We start from the raw sequence: 25266 nt of genomic DNA on the forward strand, positions 1-25266 counted from the left end.
CGTGACCTCATCCAATGGCTGTTTTCTTTTAAAAGCGGTTTTGAAAATGTGTATTTGTCTTGTGTCATTAAAAATAATATTAGTACATTTATTGACATTATCACTGAGCTGCACTATGAAAAAAAAATCAGGGTAGTCATATAAACCACTGAACACACAAATGCAAGTGATTAAGTCAACAGTCAGTCTGACACCTGAGGCAACGCATTGTTGCCCCAAGTGAAAGCAGATGGCATGCAAAGTAGCTCCCGATTGATCAGAAGTATACTGATTTTTTTCCCCTTTTTCTTCCTTTTGAGACATTTTGGTTGCTTGTGTGTTTTTTAAGACGGGCTCACAGTCACTCCATCTGTACTCTGCAGTTCTTGGCTTCATTAGGTGGCAGCATGTAAGGGGTAGTGAAACCTAACACTGGGACTCTCATCTTAAAGACACGAAGGCATCGGATGCCAGTAGGGTCTTTGGAACGCTTTGGTGTCCTCATCTCCATGTATTTATGAGTCACTGCAGAGCTTTACATTCTCTCGAAAATGTTCCACTGTTGGGCGGGCTTGGATTTATTTGATTTAATCCACACACAATTTAAATTTCCCACACGTTTGAAGCCAAAATTTTACATGCCAGGATGTTGGAGGAATCTGTGTTCTGATATGTCTGTTGTGGTATAGGAGGCCTTGATCACTTCATTTTGTGTAGCATTTGTCCTCGTTACGGGTGATCTGACTTTGAATCCGACGATGGGCGCACATATATATATATATATATATATATATATATATATATATATACATACAGTAAAGTCTCGTTATATCGATATTCTCGGGAGTCGGAAAAAATATCGATATAACCGGACTATCGATATATCCGATCCTGCGGCATGTAAATTTTCTCCTTGCGTTCATAGAAATAGTATCGTAATAAGCTGTAATATCGATATAACTGATATCGATATAACGAGATTTTACTGTATATATATATATATATATATATATATATATATATATATATATATATATATATATATATATATATATATATATGCGAAAAGTGTGTATCCCAAAAATTAATTTCCCATAGGAAACCATTATGAGTACAATGAGAACAATCCGTTCCCAAGTCCCCATAAAACATAATTTTCAACTAAATAAGCCTTAAAACTACACACAATATACCTTATTCTATGTATAATAAATGTGCTATGGTATTGAATTCAAGAAATAAACTGTAATGTATAATAACATCGTTTCATTTACCTTTGTGATGGTCATTGATGGCTTGATGGAATGGATAGCTTTTTGCATAAAGTGTCTTCAAGGAGATCTGGGTTGTACATCTTAGAAGTTGTGATATTGCAACAGATGCAGGCAGACACACACACTAGAAACTTCGTTGCTTGTATGTTCTCTTCAAATTGTACAGATGGCTTGTGCAGATTATTTGTGGAGCCTGATTGATGGGATATCTTAACCTTGCAGTACACACTCTGCCTTTGAACTATCAATAAAGTTGAAACGAGTCCAAATTTCACCAGTACGGTTTTCCTGGTACAAAATCATCTGTCAAAACCCCTATCTTTAGATCATTTTACCACATGACGACAGTAATAATAATAATAATAATTATTATTATTATTATTATTATTAATATTATTGTTATTATTATTATTATTATTATTATTATTATCAGAGTAATCCTATAACCATAACAAGCAATTTACCTTTGCTGACAACTGACCAGAGATCTGAGCTAGTCTAAACTAGCGGTGGCTTTTTGCGTCCTTTAACTCCAACAATTGACCTCCCTAGCCTCGTGTGTCTATTTGCTCAAGTCTGGGTGGTACGGACTTGAGCTGGCGTGGGGGGGTCTCCTGTTCAAAGATAAACAGTTCAGTGTCGCTCTGTTATCCGAAAAGCCGAAACGTGTTTGTTGCGCAAACATCCCTTATTTTCATTGTATTTATTAATTTTTTGCCTACACGCACACGCACACACACACACACACGCACGCACACATAAAACACGCTTTTGGGGTCTTTTTTTAACATTTTCCTTTCAGGTTACAGGTGAGTTTACCTGCAGCAGGTGATGATAAGTAATAGAGATATGTTTGAGTGTGTAATCATCCATCCATCCATCCATCAATCCATCCATGTGTGTGTGTGTTTGTGTTTGTGTGCGTGCATAGCAATGCTGCCCAGCCTTGTTCTGCACCGTACCTCAATTCGGCCATACCAGAGGGGGTTTTACTGCAGTGACTCCAGCCTGACGTACCCCTACAAGAACAGCACCGTGCCCTCCTCGGTGCTCACTTCTGTTGGGTTGACACTGCCCGTGGTGTCTGTAAGTGGCCCAACCCACCAAGGAGCGCACCTGCCCTTCGCATTGGGGAACTATGGAAGGCAGAAACAAGGGTGGGGATGAGGAGTGGGATCTTCTTGAAGCACATATGGACACCTTTTCAAAGTTCTATTCAAGTATAATTCGTCACAGGCCATTGGATGACAACTTCCGGCCACCCACTTCTGCCATATCCCATGAGCCCCTAGTGCCAGGACGCTCCTTGTGCTTTCTCCTGTTTTTTTGTTTTTGTTTTTGTCTGCGTCACTGACCTGGTACTGTCTCTCTCTCTCCTTCTTCCTGTCTTGCTCTCCCTCTCTCTGTTTTGTAGCTAGCCTGCCTTTCCTGATCATTGAGACTAGCACCATAAAGCCGTACCAGCGCGGGTTTTACTGTTCGGACGAGTCCATCCGCTACCCCCAAAAAGATGGCGACACCATTAGCGATGCCATGCTTTGCGGTGTTGGCATTCTTATTGCCATCGTTTCTGTAAGTCCACCTCAAACTTTGTTTTCTACTTCAACTTGAGTCTTTTATTCAACCCTTCCCCACCATCAATTAGCCGTTAAATTATACCAGCTTCACCTCCGTTTAGTTGACAGAGATGGGAACGAGAGTCAATGGGACTTGGACTTTACTTGAGTCACTTGACCTAGCTTGAGACACGATGTGCTATTGGAAGAAGCATTTTATCTTTTCTTTGACGATGAGATTCTGTATATGAGACTTCAAGTTGACATGCAAGACTTGATTCGATCTGACTTGACTTGGCCTCAAGACAAAATGACTTGTGACTTGCTAGCTAAAACTTAGAGACACAAAACTTCCACGTGACTCGATCCCATCTCTGCCAGTATGTTACCATGCTATACATGTGCTTTACATGTCCTCCGCCTTACATACTTCCTCAATCATACTTCCATCCACTTGGAATCATCCAATTGTCCATTTGTTTCTATTTTGTTTCCCCCAAATGAGTCAGCGGTAGTGAGAAAGCCCCCATCTCCGCCTCGAACGTCTCCGAGTGTTTCTGTGTGTTCTTGCCAAACACCAAAGACAGTTTTTGAGTTTCTGAACAGGTCTCAGAACGTTGGCATGACGTCGTTATTCCCGTGGAACTCCTGTTCCACTGACTTTATTTATTTATTTATTTTTGAGAGGGAAGGGAGAAAAGTGGGAGGGGAGTGTCAAGGTTAGTGGAAACATGCTATAATGACATGCGGTGGGGTTTGTATGTGTCAATTAGTGGCACGTGGTTAGGCTCGACGATCTTTACAGCACAGCCTCCCATCAAAAGTTCCCAGACTGAGACACCCATATACCGTCGAGTATGATCGCCCGAGCTCAGCTCTTCTGCTTATTAGAACCAGCAGTCAGCGTGCGTGTGACAGTTCCGGCAGCTACACGTTCACGTGCGGGCAAAGGCTGGCGCGTCCCACCCCAGCTGTGCTGCATTAAGCGGCGTCTGCTGCCACGCCAACGGTGCTTTTTGAAGTTGACGCGGCTTATGCTGTAAGGGAATTCCCTTACAGCGGCGTCGGTTGTGAGTCCTCGGGCCGACGGTCCCGGATAAATCCTTTTACACAAGAGAGGACCGAAAGTTAATGTTTATAGTCCAAATAAAAGGACCTGGTCAGGCTACCGGGACTGTATCATCTCGTAGATTCACAGACAAAAGCGCAAACGGCAATAAACATGCGTGTTTGTTTGCTCTGGTGGTGAGCCTGCCAGCTGACCACCCATCAGACAGGGATAAGTGTGTTTATCAAACCTACGGTGCTCGTATATTACACACCGCGTACTTGATAGGACGTCTGAGACCCGACAAGACGGTTGAGGCCGTGTTGTGCTCTGCACAACAGAGACTGAATCCTTATGCTATGGTATGGTGGTTGTAAAGATGGAGAAGGGCCAGCCTTTCAGTCAGGCACCCGATTGACAGGAACTGTGGCTCGACAGCTAGTTTGGTCTTAAGGTACAGACGGGGGCCTTTTCATGGAGCCGTAGGCTATGTAAAAACCACTCCGGTGGAATACCGCAGCAATCACAAGGGTGGAGGTAAGGGGTGGGGAAGGGTAGTCGTCCACCCTAGCTTCGACCATTAAAGCTCCATCAAAGTCAGACCATGTATGGTAGCAATATTAACCTGAGACCTGACGATTTTTGTACAGTAGTGCTTTTTAAGTATAGCTAAGACGCTCTTTGTCCATTTCGGCGAACCACCCCTACGAAACACTCCGATGGGGTTTCCTTCTTCCACCGCCTTGGCTTCCTCCATCTCCATTAAAGACCCCCAGTCATTGTTAAACCCTCGTAAATCATCTCCCATCACATCCAAACTGCCAGAAGGAAAGGCAGGCCATGCTCATTGTGTCTTTATGTGTGTGTCTTTGTGTTGTCGTCACTCTACTCGCGTTTTTCTTGCATGAGTCAAACGTCACAGCGCATGGTCATCTGCTTTGAGTAAGGCTTCGGCCAGTCCTTGTAGAGATCAACCCGTCTTCTCGTTATAGATTGTGATCGGAGAATCGTACAGGATTCATCAACTCCACGAGGGGACTAAGTCCTTTGTGGGAAACCCTTATGTGGCGGCTTTCTACAAACAGGTTAGTCCTCAAGCTTTAGACATAAATGACGACGACGACGAGTGGTTGTCCCATATGGAAATCTTGAGCTTTGCTGTCCCTCGCAGATAGGCGTGTTTATCTTCGGCTGCGCCATTAGCCAGTCGTTCACGGACATCGCCAAGGTGTCGGTGGGCCGCATGAGGCCGCACTTCCTGGATGTGTGTAAGCCGGACTTTACCGCCATCAACTGCTCGTTGGGATACATCACAGAGTACACCTGCAGCGGCAAGGAGGGTGATGTGCAGGAAGCAAGGTGGGTGGAAATGCAGCAATTTAGACTGCTTGTAACTTTATAATCAAGTACAGAGGTACCTCTACTTATGAAATTAATTGGTTCTGGAAGAAATGTTGTCAAGACGCCTTTTGCATGTAAATGCCCTAATCCGTTCCAAGTCCCCGCAAAATTCAGACATAAATGTATTCTAAAGCATGAAATGCATCAAAATACCGACACCCCCCTACTTACAAACACTTGAGTTACGAACAAACTTTTTTGTAACATGTAATATTCTCTCGTATTTTATTAAATGTTTATTTGTCAGTACAAACCAATACAGGTTACTTATGCAAGCCTTAAATATACTCATATAAACCTTAAACATACATTCCATACAAAATATAACACTGAAGCAACTTACTAACAAAATCATACTTACGAATGACCGTTCGGAACGTATCTCGTTTGTAAGTTGGTTGAGCGTCTATATGTTGCATTCAGGAAACTCCGAGCTACCATTCTGTATTTTTACCTTTCGTATCTTGAAATGTCTTTTGTAACAACCGGCAATATTTTCCCATTAATATGTTTGTAACTTGAAAATTTCATGTTTGTAAGTAGAGGTACCACCGTATACATAAACAACACAATTTTCTTTGGAATTTCTAATTGATTTTTAGTTGATCATCGTGATTGTCCCTTGTCTCGACTATGCCTTTGTTTCTGATATCTTTGGTTCGGAATCATGCCACTATCCACCTATTGCCGATATCCCTCTAATGAACTGCGATATTGCTCTCCACAGGAAGTCTTTCTTCTCTGGACACGCTTCGTTCTCCATGTTCACCATGCTCTACCTGGCAGTAAGTTACTCCCCCATCTCAATAATTTGGGTGATGTCAAAAGGGCAAGGGGCGTTTTTCAATCAAGATCAAACAATACTTTGAGTAGCTGGAAAAGGTGGTGGGCAGGGTGCGGAGGGTTTTGTGGGAGGAAGGCGTCAGGGGGTGGGGGCAGCAATTTTTTTTTTTTAGGGATAGATGGATACACATCAGCTGTTTTCCTCAGGGGCAGCTGCTGGTGCACTTCCAACCCCCCACTTGCGTCCTTCAATCCACCTGTTTATGGGGGTCCACTTGGGTGCAGCAGCCTGGCGGAATCTCAGACTTCCACAAGTCTAAATTATGCACGTGCTCACACACACACACACGCCCTTAACACGTTCCATGTGTTGAAAAAATCCAGGAAAAAAGACACTGCAGGAACCTCAGCTGTTCCATGTTTAAAGAGGAAGTAAAAAAAAAGGCAGACCAGGAGGTGTGTTGATCTACTCAGAATGCATAAAATTCAAATCTAATAGTCTTCTCTTATTTTTCTTCTGGAATACAAATCCCAGAAAAAAACACTAAATGTGGCCTCTCTCGATCCCTTGTAAGATTTTGTAAAATTCAAACTCGATAGGGTTTTTGTGTGACCAAATACAATATAGAAAACATCACTTGAATACACTCCATTGAAATGTGGCCCCGCCCCCAAACACAAACCGCCCACCCAGGAAGCAAATCTATTTCCTGGGAAAAACCACACCTTGATGTGGTCAGAGCGGAAATTTGAACATCCTACCGCCATGGCGCGTTGGCGGATATCTTCAACGTGCACCCCTGGGTATTTTTTATCTGACATTTGTCTCCATTTTAGCACGTTATGCCTCCCAAAGAAACTTCAGTTAAAAAAATGTTTTCTTGGGCAAATACGATACATCATGCGGGTGATATTTACAATCCTGACTTCAGCTAGTTAATTTTTTTCTCAACTTGGTGTAAAGACACCAACGGGGAGGTGAAAAAAGTGTAGTTCGATAGTGAATAGATAGCAAATAGATAGCTAGCTAGGTAGCCAGCAGAGCTAGTTAGATAACGAATAGATAGCAAATACAGTAAAATCTCGTTATATCGATATCGGTTATCTCGATAGTACCGCTTATTACGATACTATTTCTATGAACGCAAGGAGAAAATTACATGCGCGCAGGATCGGATATATCGATAGTCCGGTTATATCGATATTTTTTCCGACTCCCGAGAATATCGATATAACAAGACTTTACTGTAGATAGCTAACTAGGGAGCCAGCTGGCTAGTTAGATAGCGAATAGATAGCATATAGCTAGCTAGCTAGGTAGCCAGCTAGCTAGTTAGACAGCGAATAGATAGCTAGTGAGGTAGCCAGCTAGCTAGTTAGATAACGAATAGATAGCTAGCTAGTTAGCCAACTAGCTAGTTAGATAGCAAATAGATAGCTAGCTAGGTAGCCAGATAGCTAGTTAGATAGAAAATAGATAGCCAGCTAGGTAGATAGCTAATAGAAGGCAAATGGAGAGCAAATAGCTAGCTAGCTAGATAGCAAATAAATAGCAAATGGATAGCAAATAGATAGTCAGCTAGGTAGCTAGCTAATAGATAGCAATTTGCTATCTATTCGCGATCACTAGTTAGCTAGCTATCTATTAGTTATCTATTAGATAGCGTACTAACTTTCTATCTATTTTTAGTTATTTCTGGGTTGAGTGAACGCTGGCGCGTGGGGCTGCCGCTGCTCACCCGCAGAAGAACTGTGACTGTAAAGTGGCCTTGAGAGTTTTGATAGGAGCTAAAAATGTATTATTATTATTATTATTATTAAAACGTACCCACGTCCTCATTCTTTCTTGTGGCTGTTTTCATTTAAGACACTCTTTGAAACAAAGAGAGGCAGCAGAGAGAAGATGTGACCGGATTGGGCTTTTCATGACCACCAGAGTTTACTTCGCTTTTGTCTGCCTCCGCCGTGGGAATCTTTGTTTTTATTGTCGTTTTCCTCAGAATCATAAATCGTGTCGAGACATCCCTTATCTTTAAGTATTAGCTTCCGCAAAGGCATGCCAATACCAGTCACAGATACGTAAAGCAAAATCTGACCGAGTAAATCATCCTCAGCAGTAGTTGGTGTCAAAATCGAGGCCCCAGGGGGCATATCTGGCCCGCCACATCATTTTATGTGGACCTATCAGAGATGTTTGTTCGGACACTCTTTGAAACAAACTACAAACAAACTCTTCTGACTAACGATTGGCCAGATTGCCCAGATTGCCCCACTTCCTCCGGTTTCACCTCATAAGCCCTCAGGCAGGCGCACCAAATCCAGCAGACATTTAAACAGCTTCTTCCCCCAAGCCATTAACTCTTTGAACTCTTTCAACAGTAGCCAAAATGGTACTGTATAGTGCCACTTAGCAGTTTTTTTGACAACGATACTAGTGCAGCGTGTTCTACCGGAAACAAATTCCTTGTGTGTTCTACATACTTGGCAATAAAGTTGATTCTGATTCTGATAAGTATTACTAATCCTATGTTGCCGAAGCAGGCTGTTGTACGAAGGATCCAAATTGAGCCTCACCCCACCGTATCGGTTTCGTATATATACAGTAAAGTCTCGTTATATCGATATTCAAGGGAGTCCGAAAAAATATCGATATAACCGGGACTATCGATATATCCGACCCTGTTTGCATGTAATTTTCTCCGTGCGTGCATAGAAATAGTATCGATATAACCGGGACTATCGATATATCCGATATCGATATAACGAGACTTTACTGTATATATATATATATATATATATATATATATATATATAGAGAGAGAGAGAGAGAGAGAGAGAGAGAGAGAGAGAGAGAGAGAGAGAGAGAGAGAGAGAGAGAGAGAGAGAGAGATAGAGAAAGAGAGAGAGGTAGTGAGACAGAGGGTAGAGAGAGGGTTGACGTTTCGCTTCTTCTTCTATATACAGATGACGGCTGAAGAAACCTTTTCATCGATATATTTTGTGTAGTTTTAAGGCTTAGAAAATTAGAAAGTAGGAAATTATGTTTTATAGCGACCTGGGAACGGATTATTCTCGTTTTAATGGATTCGTATGGGAAATTAATGTTTGGGATACACACTTTTCACCTTACACACTCTTTCCGGGAACCAATTAAATTCGTAAGCCAAGATTTCACTGCATTTGAAGCAGGCATTATTCTTGACTTCTGAGTCCCCCCGTACCGACCAAAAAATGGATTTGCCTGCTTCTGAACTCGTTACATATACAGTAAAGTCTCGTTATATCGATATTCAAGGGAGTCCGAAAAAATATCGATATAACCGGGACTATCGATATATCCGATATCGATATAACGAGACTTTACTGTATTTGGAGTTTTTGAGTTTTTCCTCAACCCTCTGTTTTGGGATAACCCTCTCTCAAACCACGCCTTGAGTCGGGAGATTTAGGATGTCACCCAAGGGCTTGCCAACTTGCGACGGCTAGCTCGTCCTCGCCCCGTTTACCTGAGAACCGCCGCACAGGAAGTCTGGAGTCGAAACAATCCCCGACACGACCGGGGGAGGGATGGGAGGGATCCCCTTCCTCTCTTTCCGAAACGCAGCAAAATTAACAATGATAGAGTGTCCGAGAGGAAACGCGGCAGGAGCTTTTTACGGGGCGTCTACGCCTCGCAAGGACTTTCGGTCGGCGTGGAAGCAGCCATGGCTGTCCGCGGATATTGTTAGCATGACTGATTAGAAGTCGCTCACACGTCAGGCTTTTTTCGGGGTCGGGCGGGCCTTGGTTTTGCCCAATTCTGTGAGAAACAGGAAGTGAAGGGTAAACGAGAGGATGTCTGAGGCACCTTATCTGACCTCATCGTGTAGGAATATGGCGGTAAAATCGCGACCAATCGTGTCGAGAGTTTCATTTCGTTTTCTTCAACTCAAGAGAAATCATTGAAAATGCTGTACAGTCCATCAACGGGGATATTTTTGCGCTTCTATTTTTTTTTCCTCTTCCCTTTTGCGCTGATGTTTTTACAGCTGGCCACGAAACGGGGGCCCCCGTCCAGGTCACGGGCAGTTGAGCGTTTGAAGCTCCGTACCTCTACTCCGCTTTGATTTGGTCTAGACGGCGCGCGGCCGCAAGCGGTTGGCCCGCGCGTGCAGGTGCAGGGTGAAAAAGGCCATGCGAGAATTCATAAGGAGTTCCCGCGCAACCGCACATCCACAGCGAAACGCTGAGTTGAAGCATTCGTTTTGCCAAATTTGGCGAATTCTTGACATAGGCAATTTTTGGGGATGTTAGAATTCCGTTCCAGCGCTCCCCAACCACTTTTTTTTGCCCCACAGGCTGGTTTAATGTCAGACAATATTCTTAGGGACCAAATACAGTGATACCGTGGCTTACGAACTTAATTGGTTCCCAGACAGAGGGTGTAAGGCGAAAAGTGTGTATCACAAAAAATAATTTCCCATAGGAAACCATTAAAATGAGAATAATCCGTTCCATGGTCCCCATAAAACATAATTTTCTACTTTCTAATTTTCTAAGCCTTAAAACTACACAAAATATACCTGTATATATATAAATATACTGTATAATAAAGTCATTTACCTTTGTGATGGTCGTTGATGGCTTGATGGAATGGAGTCACCGGTTTCATCAGCATTATAAAACTTGATGAGGAACTTAACCTTCTTATTTCACCATCTTGAGGAATGATCCCTTGTAGGTGCTTTCTCTGCGATAATTTTACCTTGTTCCTCATCAATTGTGTTCTGTTTAGCTCAGTTGATAGCTTTTTGGATCAAGTGTACAGATGGCTTGTGTGGGTTATTATGACTCAAACAGATAGAAGGCGAGCTAGCTAATAGGTATTTAATAAGTAGTTAGCCAGCTAGATAGCTAATAGATAGCCAGCCAGCTAGCTAATAAATAGCCAGCTAGATAGCCAGCCAGCCAGCTAATAGATAGCTAGCTATATATAAATAGTGAATATAGATACATCTTACAGTCCGCTAGACAGCTAATAGCTAGCTACCTAACCAAGTACACAAACTGAGTTGTTCTAGACAAAATCAACCAAAAATTGTCTTGAAAATACAGTAAAGTCTCGTTATATCGATATCGGATATATCGATAGTCCCGGTTATATCGATACTATTTCTATGCACGCAGGGAGAAAATTACATGCAAACAGGGTCGGATATATCGATAGTCCCGGTTATATCGATATTTTTTCGAACTCCCTTGAATATCGATATAACGAGACTTTACTGTAATACATTCCATGCAGGTTTATGAAATATGAGTTGACCCGTTTTTAGTCTTCTAAGAGGGCGGCCATTTTGAGAATACAAGCTGGGGTTAGCGCCTAGTACGAGTACTACTAGTAGTACTAGTAGTAGTAGTACTGTTCTCAACTGTTGTTTATATCAGATGCCTAATGTAAAAACATGTTTTTAAAAAGTGAAATGCAAAAAAGAAAATGTATATAGCTGGATGGATAGATTATTTTTTTGTCTTTCCACTTTTTCACACCCCCAGCTCACACTACACAATAAAAAAATGGATGTTTGTGTGAAATATACCGCAAAGTATTGTCCAATAACATCCATCTGTAACAGTATTTAATATCAATCTTACTTGTTCCATGACAGTTCTATCTCCAGTCCCGTTTCACGTGGCGCGGCGCCCGCCTCCTTCGTCCACTGCTGCAGTTCACCCTGCTGATGATGGCGTTCTACACCGGGCTGTCGCGCGTCTCCGACCACAAGCATCACCCCACCGACGTGCTGGCCGGCTTCGTGCAAGGAGCCCTGGTGGCCTATTTCATCGTGAGTGTCCAAGTGGTTTTTCCGTGTCTTATGATAGCATATGATGGCAATCTATGTGTTACTGTACAGAATGAAAGCAAAATGATATATCAGTTCAAAAAGAAAATTGAATTTCCATTTTTTTGCGTCGCTTTATCCTCACAAGGGTCGCGGGTCGTGCGTCATGGGTGTCAAAGTAAATTTTTGCGGCGAGCCACATTGTAGTTCCGGTTTCCTCTCTGGGGCCGTTATGAATTTGAATAATAATAATAATAATAATAATAATCAATTTCATTTCTAAGCGCCTTTCAAAACTCTCAAGGTCATTTTACAATCACGGGATGAAGTTTTTCTGTGGGTGAGCAGCGGCAGCCACATGCGCCAGCGTTCACTCAACCTGGAATAAATCAAATAGATAGAACAGATAGATAATAGATAGCCAGTTAGAAAGTCAGATAGCTAATAGATAGCTAGCTAGCTAATTGATAGCTATCTAGCTAATAGATAGCCAGCCAGCTAGGTTGCCAGCCTAGCCAGCAGCCAGGTTGCTAGCTAGATAGCTAGTTAGCAAATAGATCTCAAATAGATATGTAGTAAGGTAGCCAGCTAGATAGCTATCTAGATAGCCAGCCAGATAGCGAGATTAGATAGCTAACAGATAAATAGTAGCTAGATAGATAGCTATTAGATAGCATTTAGATAGTTAATAGATAATAATATAATAATAATAATACATTTCATTTCTAAGCTCCTTTCATAACTCTCAAGGAAGGTTTCATCCACTCCTCATATTACATATGGAGCGCACAACAAATTGATAAATGACTAGTTTTCAGATTTGAAGTAAAAATAATGATGTTTATTCTGGTTGATATGGGACAATTTTAAATGTTGGTTGGGACTTTAGCTAGCGTCATGAAATTTCACAAGTTAGATTTGCTTTCGCGGGCCGAACAAAATTGTGTGGTGGGCCGGATTTGGCCCCCGGGCCTTGACTTGGACACCTGTGGTCTACATGTTTGTTTTAGCAAGTGCATTATTCAGACGACACGAAATTGAAATCTGGCGACCCGAAAAAAAATAAACAAAAAATATCTGAACACTTCAGATATTTTAAGTGTATTATTATGAGTCACTTTTCGACATTGCAAACAACAGTTTTTTTTTTAACTTTCAATTGTTGCACATTCACTTCCTGTGTGACGCAACGTCATCGATCTGTCTGCCTTGACATTTCAATTGCGGTTCGGATGCACGGGGTCGAGACATAACCACACACACACACACACACACACACACACACACACACACACACACACACACACACACACACACACACACACACACACACACTACCGCTTACAGTAGGCTATACATAAGGGACCACATTGTGCGCACAGGAAATGGTGATAAGTTCATTACCGTGACAGGTTCAGGGGGTGAAAGTTCAGAGGTTTTGGCAACACAGCTACCTCTGATGGGAAAAGTGTCTCCATGACTTCTCATAACGTCTCATGGATGGTTGGGAGGGTTAGGAAGGGACATACGAGCACTCCCATCTCTCCTAATTATAGTCATGGAGTCTGGGCACTGCCAAAAATTCCAAGGTATATTGCCTATATTGATAGTTTACACATAAATTGATGTAAAATGTGATCTCCGGAGAAAAAAACCAACATTATTTTACCGTATTTTCCGGTGTATTAGGCACACCCCCAACGAATGGTGTATTTTCCAAATGTTTCCATATATAAGGCGCACCGGAGTATAAGGTGTGCCTTCAATGAATGAAAAAGGTTTTCCAAATGTAAAATAATAATAATAATAATAATAATAATAAAATTTTTCATTTCTAAGCGCCTTTCAAAACTCTCAAGGTCACCCTGACAGTCATAGGATAAAGTTTTTCTGTGGGTGAGCAGCGGCAGCCACATGCGCCAGCGTTCAACTCAATCCCGAAATAACTCAAATAGATGGAAAGCTAGCTAGCTAGCTAATGTATAGCAAACAAATATCTAATAGATAGCCAGATAGCCAACAACTAGACATCTTCTACAGGGGGAAATGGAGTTGGTGGCTACTGACAGCAGTTGCGAGCCTTGTTGTGGCTAAACACTCAACCCGGAATAACCCAGATAGAAAGCTAGCTAGCTAGCTAATACATAGATAATAGATACTGTAGCTAGCCAGATAGCTAGCTAGATAGCCAATCCGCTAATAGATAGCTAGCTAGCCAGATAGTGAATAGATAGCTAATGGATAGCTAATAGATAGCTAGCTAGATAGCCAGCCAGATAGCGAATAGATAGCTAATGGATAGCTAATAGATAGCTAGCCAGATAGCTAGCTAGATAGCCAGCCAGATAGCGAATAGATAGCTAATGGATAGCTAATAGATAGCTAGCCAGATAGCTAGCTAGATAGCAAGCCAGATAGCAAATAGATGGGTTGCCGCTGCTCACCCACAGAAAAACTTATCCTGTGACTGTAAAGTGACCTTGAGAGTTTTGAAAGGCGCTTAGAAATTAAAAGTATTATGATAAATAGTTCTTCACATATAAGGCGCACCTGCATATAAGGCGCAGGGTCATCTTTAGAAGAAAATCAAGGCTTTACGGTGCGTCTTATTTACCGGAAAATATGGTACAACAATATTAAAAAAATAAGTGGTTGACATGGTATTTGCTTCTGGAAAAGCCAATTATTTTACTACTTTCTTATTAGCCAGGTCTTTGGTGGCGTTTTTTGGGGAGTTTTAGACAAAGCAGGACACAAAATAATAATAGTAATAATACAAACTGCACAAATACATTAGAACACACAAAGACGGCCTTGAGGCGTATAAAGGAAGCTGCGTGCTTTGTACGCGTGATGTCATTGCCCGGCGAAGGTCACTCGTAAAGGTCATTACAGGGTCAGCGAATGTCGTGCATAAATGGAGGGAATTGTATTGAGTGACGAAGAAGTGGAGTTAAGGTTTTTGTCATGATAACTTTCTTCACTTCCTGCTCTCTTAGACCTCATTTCCTGTATGATGTCATCCCGATCGCAAGAAGCCATTCGTCTTCTGCCATTCTTTCCTTTTTGGTGATACAGCCGTTTGCGGACAATCGTGGTGGATGGTGTCGCGTAATTGGGGGGGGGGGGGGGGGGGGGATTTGCCAGAATATCCATTTCATGTTTGGGTGAGGCGTTCTCGAGTCACTTCCGTCTGGCGGATTAGTCACCTGCTCGCACTCGAAACGAGAGCATTGCAATATGTGAGGTCATGCAGAATTTACCTGGGTGCTTTTTAGCAGCAAGGCAGATCAAAGTGGTCCATCGATGAGAAGGTTTCTTCAGCCGTCATCTGTACAAATTTGAATTGTAAAGAGAGATACATTGGGGAGACTAAACAAATTCTCAAAAAAGACTTCATCAACATCGCAGGAATAATACTAGTGGGCCTCAATCTGCGGTTACATATGCACCCAAAAGCTAGCAACCATACATTTGACGACAGTGAGGTTAAAATTTTAGCGAAAGAAAATAAATGGTTTGAAAGGGGAGTAAAAGAAGCTATTTTCATAAAACAGCAAAACCCTTCACTAAATCGCCATGGTGGGGTGAAGTTCAATTTGGATCGTTTGTACAACAGACTTCTTAGGAAACATAGGCTTAGTTATGCTGATGAGGTGATACCAGAGCAAATGGGGCAATCAGGCCAGTCGTAGATCCCATTATCAGGCAGGACAATGGAAGTAATCAGTCAGGATAATAGAAGTAATCAGTGTAGCCGCAGGGAGTAGTCCTCTGTTCCCCCAACCTGAGAGCAGGGATATATATATGGTATTTTTGGAGAGACCCTCATTTCAAGCTCATATAACTCCAGACCCATATCATTTAGGAATTAAATGTTTTGTTCTAATAAAAGAAAAAGAGTCTCAGGTTTCTGCTGCTGCATTGAATGTTTATGTAGTCCTAAAATTCGATATTCTTTGGGTCCTGGAATTTAAGTGACAATGACAAAAACCCTGGCACTGGAGTGAACACATTTTTGCACGTCTGGCAGTGAATGAGTTTAATCACGAATACAATATTGATCCAAATAATCATGATGATCATTCCTCAGATCTTTTTCATTTTTGTTTTCTCATGTCACCTTTGCAGGTGTACTACGTTTCCGATCTGTTCACGCCCAGACTGAAGGCGACGCCATCTCCTCCTTCACCGATCAAAAAGGAGCTACTGCCCTCGTCAGACATCATCGAAAGGAACAACCATCACAACATGGTGTGAGGAAGACCGTCTCGCACCTCCTTTTCCTTGTCCTCCTGCGACCAATCACGTCGCCGCTCGCTCAACCTCCCATCGGACAGTAGAATGTAGCTAAAAGGGTCATCTCAATAACCGCACCTTCAACCTCTCTCCAGATGGCGGTTGTTGTTTGGCAGGCGTTTGGGAATTAACTACCAGATCTGAGAAAAAAACAAAATTGGAAAACAACAGGCGGAGCTTGAAAGAGGTCCTAAAAAAAATCACAAAATACAGTGATACCTCGGTTTACGAACCCTTTGGCTTACGAACTTTTCGGTTAACCAACGCTAAATTCATGAAAATGTTACCTTGGCATACGAACTATTTTTCGGGATACACACGGAGCTGCCACAATGAGTGATGTGTCGTTCGCGACCGAGCCCGGTCTCCTAACAACAAAATGGCAGCAGACTGTTTTTCTCCTCTATTCCCCGCCCTCAGTCTTCGGTTAAAGCCACGTGATTGGTCAAGAACGCAGCTGTGAGGGGATCTGGTTTAAACATTAAAGAGACAGGCAGACGACAGTGAGAGAATTTCAACTTTGATAGTTCAAAGGCAGAGTGAAGACTGCAAGGTTAAAATATCCCATCAATCAGGCTCCACAAATAACCCGCACAAGCCATCTGTACACTTGATGCAAAAAGCTATCAACCCAGCTAAACAGAACACAATTGATGGGGAACTAGATAAAATTATAGCAGAGAAAGCGCCGACAAGGTATCATTCCTCCAGATGGTGAAAGAAGAAGGCTACGTTCCTCATCAAGTGTTTAATGCTGAGGAAACCGCCCACTCCATTCCATCAAGCCATCGACGACCATCACAAAGGTCAATAAAACAACTTTATTGTGCAGTACAGTTTATTTCTTTAATTATAATACCATAGCACATTTATTATACATAAAATAAGGTATATTTTGCGAAGTTTTAAGGCTTAGAAAATTAGAAAGTAGAAAATGATGTTTTATGGGGACCTGGGAACGGATTGTTCTCATTTTAATGGTTTCCTATGGGAAATTATTTTTTTAGATACACACTTTTCGCCTTACACACTCTATGTGGTAACCAATTAAGTTCGTCAGCCAAGGTATCACTGTAATGAAAATGAAGAGATCAAAAAAACTTCCGGCCAAAAAAGAGAAGGGAAGGAATTCCAACCATGTTTACTCTCTGGAGTCTTTTGTGGCCTTGCAGTGTCAGCAACAACTTCCTGAGAGATGGGAAGGATGAAAAATGTCATTTAAAGCACTGTTTGTCCTTTTTTGTTTTGTTTTTTGTGTGTGTTTAAAAGTTCAAAGAAGCGTGATCACCACTTGGCGCCAACGACGCCGTTTTTTTGAATGTCACGCCGGCCTCGTTCATCAGGCTTTTTCTACTAACTTGAGCGCGTTCAGTGCAGCCTAAAACTTCAGGATGTTGCATTCATTTTAGATTTAGGTCAAATTGGGGAAGGGAGCGTTGTTCCCCCTCCCCCACTTGGCATCTCTACTACCACAAAAAGATCTGGCGTTTTGGGTTAAGCCTTAAAAATTCAACCAGCACAACTTTAGTTCGTTGACGAAGCTTTTCGGATGAGAATCATCACATTCCGACACATTCGAAGATGACGGCTGAAGAAACCTTACAACCAAATCAAAATATCCATAAGTAGTGATGGAAAAGTGAAGCTTCATGAAGCACTAGCGATCGTTTTTGACTCCTCTAGATGGCACGCTTAGTTTAAAGATGCAGTGGATTTTAAAGACATTTCCTTTGCACTAATGTTCATATTTAAACCAAGAGCACCATCTGGAGGAGTAAAAAAAACATCAAGTGCTTCATGAAGCTTCGTTTTCCCATCACAAGTGTTAATTAAGCGAGAGGTGTGGTTGTTCCTTCCGCCTTCCCTGCAAAACCACTCGGGTTTTAATTGGCTTCCGAATTGGGAAGAATTGGTCAGGGGGCGGGGTCAGGGTGATTGACAGCCAATCCGGCACATCATTTGGGGATGGATGGGGGCTCATTCTGCTGGCAGAGAGAGTCTCGGAAACACCCTTGTCACTCATTGGCAATGTACGTGTGTGTGTATGTGTGTGTGTGTGTGTGTGTGTGTGTGTGTGTGTGTGTGTGTGTGTGTGTGTGTACGTGATATGAGTATCCCGATGTCTAAGCATTATGCGCTGTGAATGAAACGTTTGTATGTCACTCTCTCATGTTACACTGTCCTGAGTGTGTGTGTGGGTGTGTGTGTGTGTGTCGTGGTTCTAAAAAACTGTGGTATGTTTCACTGTTCCCCTTTCAGTCTTCGCACACGCGCACGATGCACATCACCGTTACAGTCCGTCCGATTGCCTTTCGAAGCTGTTTTGTTTTCCTTATTTTATTTTCTATTTTATCTATATAAAAAGTATATATATAAATAATGTATAGATCACCCCCCGAAAAAAAAGTAACTGTGTACATGTTTTAGATATATCCACTATGATTACAGACCTGTGTTCTTTGCAAAATGCTGCTTGAAAAGCAACAGCGGACAGTTTTTTGGTTGTTTGTTTTTTTTTTTTTTTTGTATCTAGACAATTCAACCTATTGTAGATTGTAACGTTTTATAATATGCACCCAGTCAATACACCCCCACAGTTTCTAATCAATCTCAACATAGTATTTTTGTATTGTCTCGCGTTTGTCGTTTGTACAAAAAAAAGAAATAGTGGCAATGTTTTTTTCCCCTGCAAATGTACTTTGCTCTTCTACATGTGCTTTTAAATAAAAAAGCTCATTATGAACACGTGTGATGGTGGTGGTGGTGGTGGTGGGGGGGGTCTATTTAGTTATTCGTAGGGTAAAGTCGTCAAAATAAAACATACAAAAAAGCGCAAAAAACGTGCAAAAAAAAATGTGGGATAAGTACAACAGATGATACACAAACTCCCTCTAGTGGTAGTTGAAACTATCACTGAAATTTTTTTTCAAAATGGAAACATACATATTTATGTGCAATAAATATTTAGTGAATTATTATTTAAATTTGTATTTTCTTAATCTGAAGCAGATGATTCTATTTTTGTGACAGGTGCAAATCTGGCACGAAGCAGTGTCCAAATCTGTACGAGGGGCAGGATTGACTTTGCATTGGTATTTTTACAGTTGCAGTTTGGTGCAGTTCACAAAACAATCGTTTTCATGAGGGTGTGAATGCAACTGATTCTTCTCATTCTCTTCAAAATCAATGTGGGAGAGGCACAAAGTGATTGACATGATGGAAGAAAGTATTTAGCTGGAGTTCATATATGCAAAGTATGATCATAATAATAATACATTTTATTTTTAAGCACCTTTAAAAACTCTCAAGGTCACTTTACCGTCACAGGATAGGTTTTTCTGTGGATGAGCAGCGGCAGCCACACGCGGCAACGTTCCCTCAACCCGGAAGTAACTCAAATAGATAAAAAGCTTGCTAGCTAGCAAATAGATACAGTAATAATAATAATACATTGTATTTATAAGTGCCTTTCAAAGCTCTCAAGGACACTAGATAGCTATCTATATAGCTACCTATATAGCTAATCAATAGCTAGCGAGATAGCAAATACATAGACAGCTAGGTAGCTAGCTAGATAGCTCGTGAGATAGCCAGCTAGCTAGAAAGCTAGTGAGATTGATAGATAGCTGCATAGCTAGATACATTAAAAAGAAGTGAAGAGAAGAGAAACGAAATAGGAATAAAATCAAGAGAAAAGACAAAAAAGCTAAATGTGACGAAATAACTTTCTTCCGTCACATTTAGCTTTTTTGTCTTTAAGCTAAAGAGCCATAAAAAACACGGTGTTTGGTGCTTTGTGGGCGGGGGAATTTTCATATTAATAACATATTGGCTGAAATGAAGAATTATTTTTTTAGCAAACCTTTATTTATCTAGGTTGGGCACAAATACAAATTCCAATCCTCAGACGAACAGATTGCCATTTGCAATGCCAATTTGGGAGGGAAAAAGTAAAGCAAACCACTTCATGGTTTATGCCTGTGACCAAAACCAACAGTGTCATTTTGGCGACCGCAGAGCAAAAAAAAAAAAAAAAGACTGACTAGCATTCCTTTTTAACCATAATTCATCAAATATCGCAAAATACTTCGATATTTTCTCTACTTTGTAAAATCTCAAATAGATAGAAAGCTAGCTAGCTAGCTAATAGATAGCTATCTGTATAGCTAATCGATAGCTAGTCACATCGCCAGCCTGTCAGCTAGATAGCTAATAGATCGCAAACAGAGAGCTAATAGATAGCAAATACTTAGATAGCTATGTAGCTAGCTATATAGTGAGTGATATAGCAAGCTAGCTAATAGATAGCTATCTGTATAGCTAATCGATAGCTAATCACATCGCCAGCCTGTCAGCTAGATAGCTAATAGATCGCAAACAGAGAGCTAATAGATAGCAAATACTTAGATAGCTATGTAGCTAGCTATATAGTGAGTGAGATAGCTAGCTAGCTAATAGATCGCAAACAGAGATCTAATAGATAGCAAATACTTAGAGAGCTATGTAGCTAGCTATATAGTGAGTGAGATAGCTAGCTAGCTAATAGATCGCAAACAGAGATCTAATAGATAGCAAATACTTAGATAGCTATGTAGCTAGCTATATAGTGAGTGATATAGCTAGCTAGCTAATAGATAGCTATCTGTATAGCTAATCGATAGCTAGTCACATCGCCAGCCTGTCAGCTAGATAGCTAATAGATCGTAAACAGAGAGCTAATAGATAGCAAATACTGAGATAGCTATGTAGCTAGCTATATAGTGAGTGAGATAGCTAGCTAGCTAATAGATCGCAAACAGAGATCTAATAGATAGCAAATACTTAGATAGCTATGTAGCTAGCTATATAGTGAGTGATATAGCTAGCTAGCTAATAGATAGCTATCTGTATAGCTAATCGATAGCTAGTCACATCGCCAGCCTGTCAGCTAGATAGCTAATAGATCGCAAACAGAGAGCTAATAGATAGCAAATACTAAGATAGCTATGTAGCTAGCTATATAGTGAGTGAGATAGCTAGCTAGCTAATAGATCGCAAACAGAGATCTAATAGATAGCAAATACTTAGATAGCTATGTAGCTAGCTATATAGTGAGTGATATAGCTAGCTAGCTAATAGATAGCTATCTGTATAGCTAATCGATAGCTAGTCACATCGCCAGCCTGTCAGCTAAATAGCTAATAGATCGCAAACAGAGATCTAATAGATAGCAAATACTTAGATAGCTATGTAGCTAGCTATATAGTGAGTGATATAGCTAGCTAGCTAATAGATAGCTATCTGTATAGCTAATCGATAGCTAGTCACATCGCCAGCCTGTCAGCTAGATAGCTAATAGATCGCAAACAGAGAGCTAATAGATAGCAAATACTGAGATAGCTATGTAGCTAGCTATATAGTGAGCGAGATAGCCAGCTAGCTAGATAGCTACTGAGATAGATAGCTGGCTAGCTAGATAAATTAAAAAGTCAAGAGAGGAAAAGTCAAGTTGGACGAGATCGTATTTCCTCTACGGCGCTGCCTTTCATCGAAGGCGACGCTTACAGCTGCTTTGAGGTCAGCTTGAACAGCTGGCGGGCCTGACTGGACTCAGCCATGCGTGGCTGTAATAGCTCAGGCGCCGCGCCAAGCTAGTGAGAGGCCCGTGTTGTGGTCGTGTTTTTTGGCAGGAATCGAACGGGCGGCCAAAAATCCCGCTCAAGCCCCAATTGGACCTCTCAGCACTCTCAGCGCACCGTATGTGTACGTCTGTGTGTGTGTGTGTGTTTGCATTGGTTACAATGCTAATGACGCTACTTAGCATTAACTTGGATGGACTCTTGATGGGGAAACAGTAGCTATGAAAAAAATCAGTTCATAACAAGAGAATTTTTGAGATTTTGACTGTGGGTAAGGCTTCAAAGTAGCATTTTCAACTCCAATTTTTGAAATTTGAATTTGGAATAGGTTTTGTTATTTTTTTTAAATGAGGCTATTCAACTAGGGGTATGATCTAAAAACGAAGGGTTTGAATTAGAATAATTGTTTCAAATTAATGTTTTAAACGTAGAGCGAGGTATTTTTTTTTGTTAGGTTTTTAAACTAGTTTTTTTCAGCCAGAGTTACCAGCACAACTTTAGTTCGCTGACGAAGCTCTTCGGATGAGGAGCGAAATGGCCGACACCTTCGAAGAAGTAAAGATGACGGCTGAGGAAAACTTTTCCTTGATTTCTAAACTAGTGTTAGGGTTTCTAATTTGTGTCTTAAATTAAATAATAATAATAATAATTATTATTATTATTATTAATTACATGTATAATAATAATAATAATAATTATTATAATTATTATTATTATTATTAGTAGTAGTAGTAATAGTTGTAGTAGCTGTAGTAGTAGTAGTAGTAGTAGTAGTAGTAGTAGTAGTAGTGTTATTATTAGTGTTGTTATTATTAGTATTATTATTAAGATTAGTATTATTATGAAGTTTAATTCAGCAACTATTTGTAGCTAAAAAGTAATCAAATAAAATTTGTAGAATTAAATTTCATAATAATAATATTTATTATGTACGTATGTATGTCTCTATCTATCTATCTATCTATCTATCTATCTATCTATCTATCTATCTATCTATCTATCTATCTATCTATCTATCTATCTATCTATCTATCTATCTATGCCATCCAACCCTCACAAAAAATGCTACGTCCCATTAAAAAGGGACTTTGCATTGTGTCATTGTGTTTGTCTGACCTTCCTCAAGGTCAAAGACAAGCCTTTCTAGGGTGGTGGCATTATCACCTCTTCTGCCGCGTGAGCATTTTGGCCATTTCCGACACATAAAAGAGAAAGTAAAAAGTGAGACTCTTTTGCCACGTAAACAAATAAAACGATAACGAGAGTGACAGCAGACAATAGGCAGGGCAGCGTCCTACACCTCCTCCATCCCCTCCCTGCTCATGACGCTCTTCTCCTCCACCATAAAAATGATCCTTTAGCTTTCATCTCTCAACAATCGGGCGCTTTACGTATTAACCCTTTGACCTCCCAGCACATGAGCTCCTGCATCCTGACCCCTGAACTTTAACCCGACCAGTGTCCTGTCATTCATCAACACACAAACTTCTGTCCATTTGCTCCCTTCCATCCAACTAAGTACGATTACAAGATTGGCATTTAACTCATTCACTGCCATTCACAAATTTATTCGGAAATTGAAAAGATGACGTAGAGCAACATTCCTAAATATGGTCTGTTTTTTTATTCGTGCTTGGATGCTGATAAAGCGTTAGTCATGGCCTCTGGTAATGTTTTTTCTTCTCCACAAGTACCATACATTTTCAGTCTATGGAGGTCTTCCGTCGTGAAATGTGCAGTCTAACGTCAGCAACACCAAAGTATGCAACTCAATATGGTCAAATGCAGACAAGAATTCCAACTTTAAGCCTCGTACAGTGATACCTTGGCTTATGAACTGAATTGGTTCCCAGACAGAGTGTGTAACGCGAAAAGTGTGTATCCCAAAAATTAATTTACCATGGGAAACCATTAAAATGAGAATAATCCGTTCCCAGGTCCCAGTAAAACATAATTTTCAACTAAATAAGCCTTACAACTACACAAAATATACATTTTTTATGTATAATAAATGTGCTATGGTATTATAATTAAAGAAATAAACTTTACTGTATAATAAAGTCATTTTATTTACCTTTGTGATGGTCATTGATGGCTTGAAGGAATGGATAGCTTTTTGCATAAAGTGTCTCAAGGTTGTACATCTTGGAAGTTGTGATATTGCAACAGCAACAGATGCAAGCAGAGACACTAGAAACATCATTAATAGCTGGTTCCCTTGCTTGTCTTTTCATTTCAAATTGAACTGATGGCTAGTGCGGGTTATTTGTGGAGCCTGATTGATGGGAATTTTAACCTTGCAGTCTACACTCTGCCTTTGAACTATCAAAGTCGAGTCCAAATGTCACTGTTTTCTATTCATTTTGTCACTCTCTCGCTGTTGTCTGCCTATCTCTTTAATGTTTAAAACACCTCCCCTCACTGATGCGTTCTTGACCAATCACGTGGCTTAAACCGACGACTGGGGGCGGGGAATAGGGAACCCAAAACAAGCCGGCTGACATTTTCTTTTAGGAGAACGGGCTTGTTTGCGAACGACACACCACTCATTGTGGCAGCTCCGTGTGTAACCCCGAAAAATAGTTCGTATGCCAAGGTAAAATGTGCATAAATTTAACATTCGTAAACCGAAAAGTTCGTAAGCCAAGGGGTTGGTAAACCGAGGTATCACTGTACCTCTTTTTACATGTGTTACGTTTGGAGTTGATAAGGGGGGTGGCCTCTTTGGAGTTGGGAGGTGATTCATCAGAGGACGACAGCTTACAACGGCAATCCACATGGAATCAACAAGTCGTACCAGGTTGAAGACGTTGAGAAGCGAGCCTGCCAAGAGTTTCATAACTTATAGTTTGTCTGTGTAAGCTCTCAGTCGTACAGGAGTGGTCCATCGATGAGAAGGTTTCTTCAGCCGTCATCTGTACAAAAGTAAGTGCTGCTTAAAGTGACAAAAAGTAGTGCATACAACTATTGCATTTAAGAAAGAAATAATCGCAAAATATGAAGGAGGTGTGCGAGTGTCTGACCTGGCAAAGGAATACAGCATGGCGAAATCTACGATCAGTACGATATTAAAGAATAAAGAGGCTGTGAAATCTAGTGATGTGTCTGTGGGCGTGAGAGCAAGTGTCATTGGATAGATATTTGAAGAGAAAAGAACATCCTGTAGCCGAGTCATCCGTAGCTGTCACGTTCCGAGCGAGAGTGACGGCAGCTGACTCGTCGGAACGTAGTGGAATGTTTGGGATCCCAGAGCAGACACCTACTACCTAAGCAGGATGTTTATTCACAAATCAAAGAATACACAGCGAGTACGAAGGCAGGGGGTGATCCGACCCGCTTACTACGCCAAAAAGCAAATGGCACACAAGGGTGCAAAATTACGCAATCCCGGATGATGACATCAATTTACGGGACGCGGGGAAAATACCTCGGACCGGATACACTCGCGCATCGAAGGGAGAGTCCAGGTACGGTGGCGAGTTGAGT

General features: G+C 41.1%; 1 protein-coding gene and 1 long non-coding RNA gene across 3 annotated transcripts in view; both read left to right on the forward strand.

The window, feature by feature from the left end:
- plpp3 (phospholipid phosphatase 3) overlaps positions 1–18905 on the forward strand; it is a 33062-nt gene extending 14157 nt beyond the window's left edge. The window contains exons 2-7 of one of the 2 annotated variants that reach the window (XM_089000293.1): positions 2185–2339; positions 4850–4942; positions 5029–5216; positions 5986–6043; positions 11690–11866; positions 15995–18905. In XM_089000293.1, the coding sequence (XP_088856419.1) occupies positions 2185–2339; positions 4850–4942; positions 5029–5216; positions 5986–6043; positions 11690–11866; positions 15995–16123 (800 nt within the window). In that variant the 3' untranslated portion in view covers positions 16124–18905. Of the gene's footprint in view, positions 1–2184; positions 2340–2667; positions 2826–4849; positions 4943–5028; positions 5217–5985; positions 6044–11689; positions 11867–15994 lie in introns of both variants that reach the window. The other variant, XM_089000292.1, reaches the window with a different exon arrangement.
- Positions 18906–24570: 5665 nt separating this feature from the next.
- The window catches only part of LOC148896013 (uncharacterized), a 50586-nt gene continuing 49890 nt past the window's right edge, over positions 24571–25266 (forward strand). The window contains exon 1 of the long non-coding RNA XR_016115464.1: positions 24571–24705. This is a non-coding gene — a long non-coding RNA (uncharacterized LOC148896013). The remainder of the gene's footprint in view (positions 24706–25266) is intronic.

Source organism: Hippocampus bargibanti, linkage group LG07 (genome assembly GCF_051943395.1).
Source record: "Hippocampus bargibanti isolate YZ-2025 linkage group LG07, ASM5194339v1, whole genome shotgun sequence".
Taxonomy (NCBI): domain Eukaryota; kingdom Metazoa; phylum Chordata; class Actinopteri; order Syngnathiformes; family Syngnathidae; genus Hippocampus; species Hippocampus bargibanti.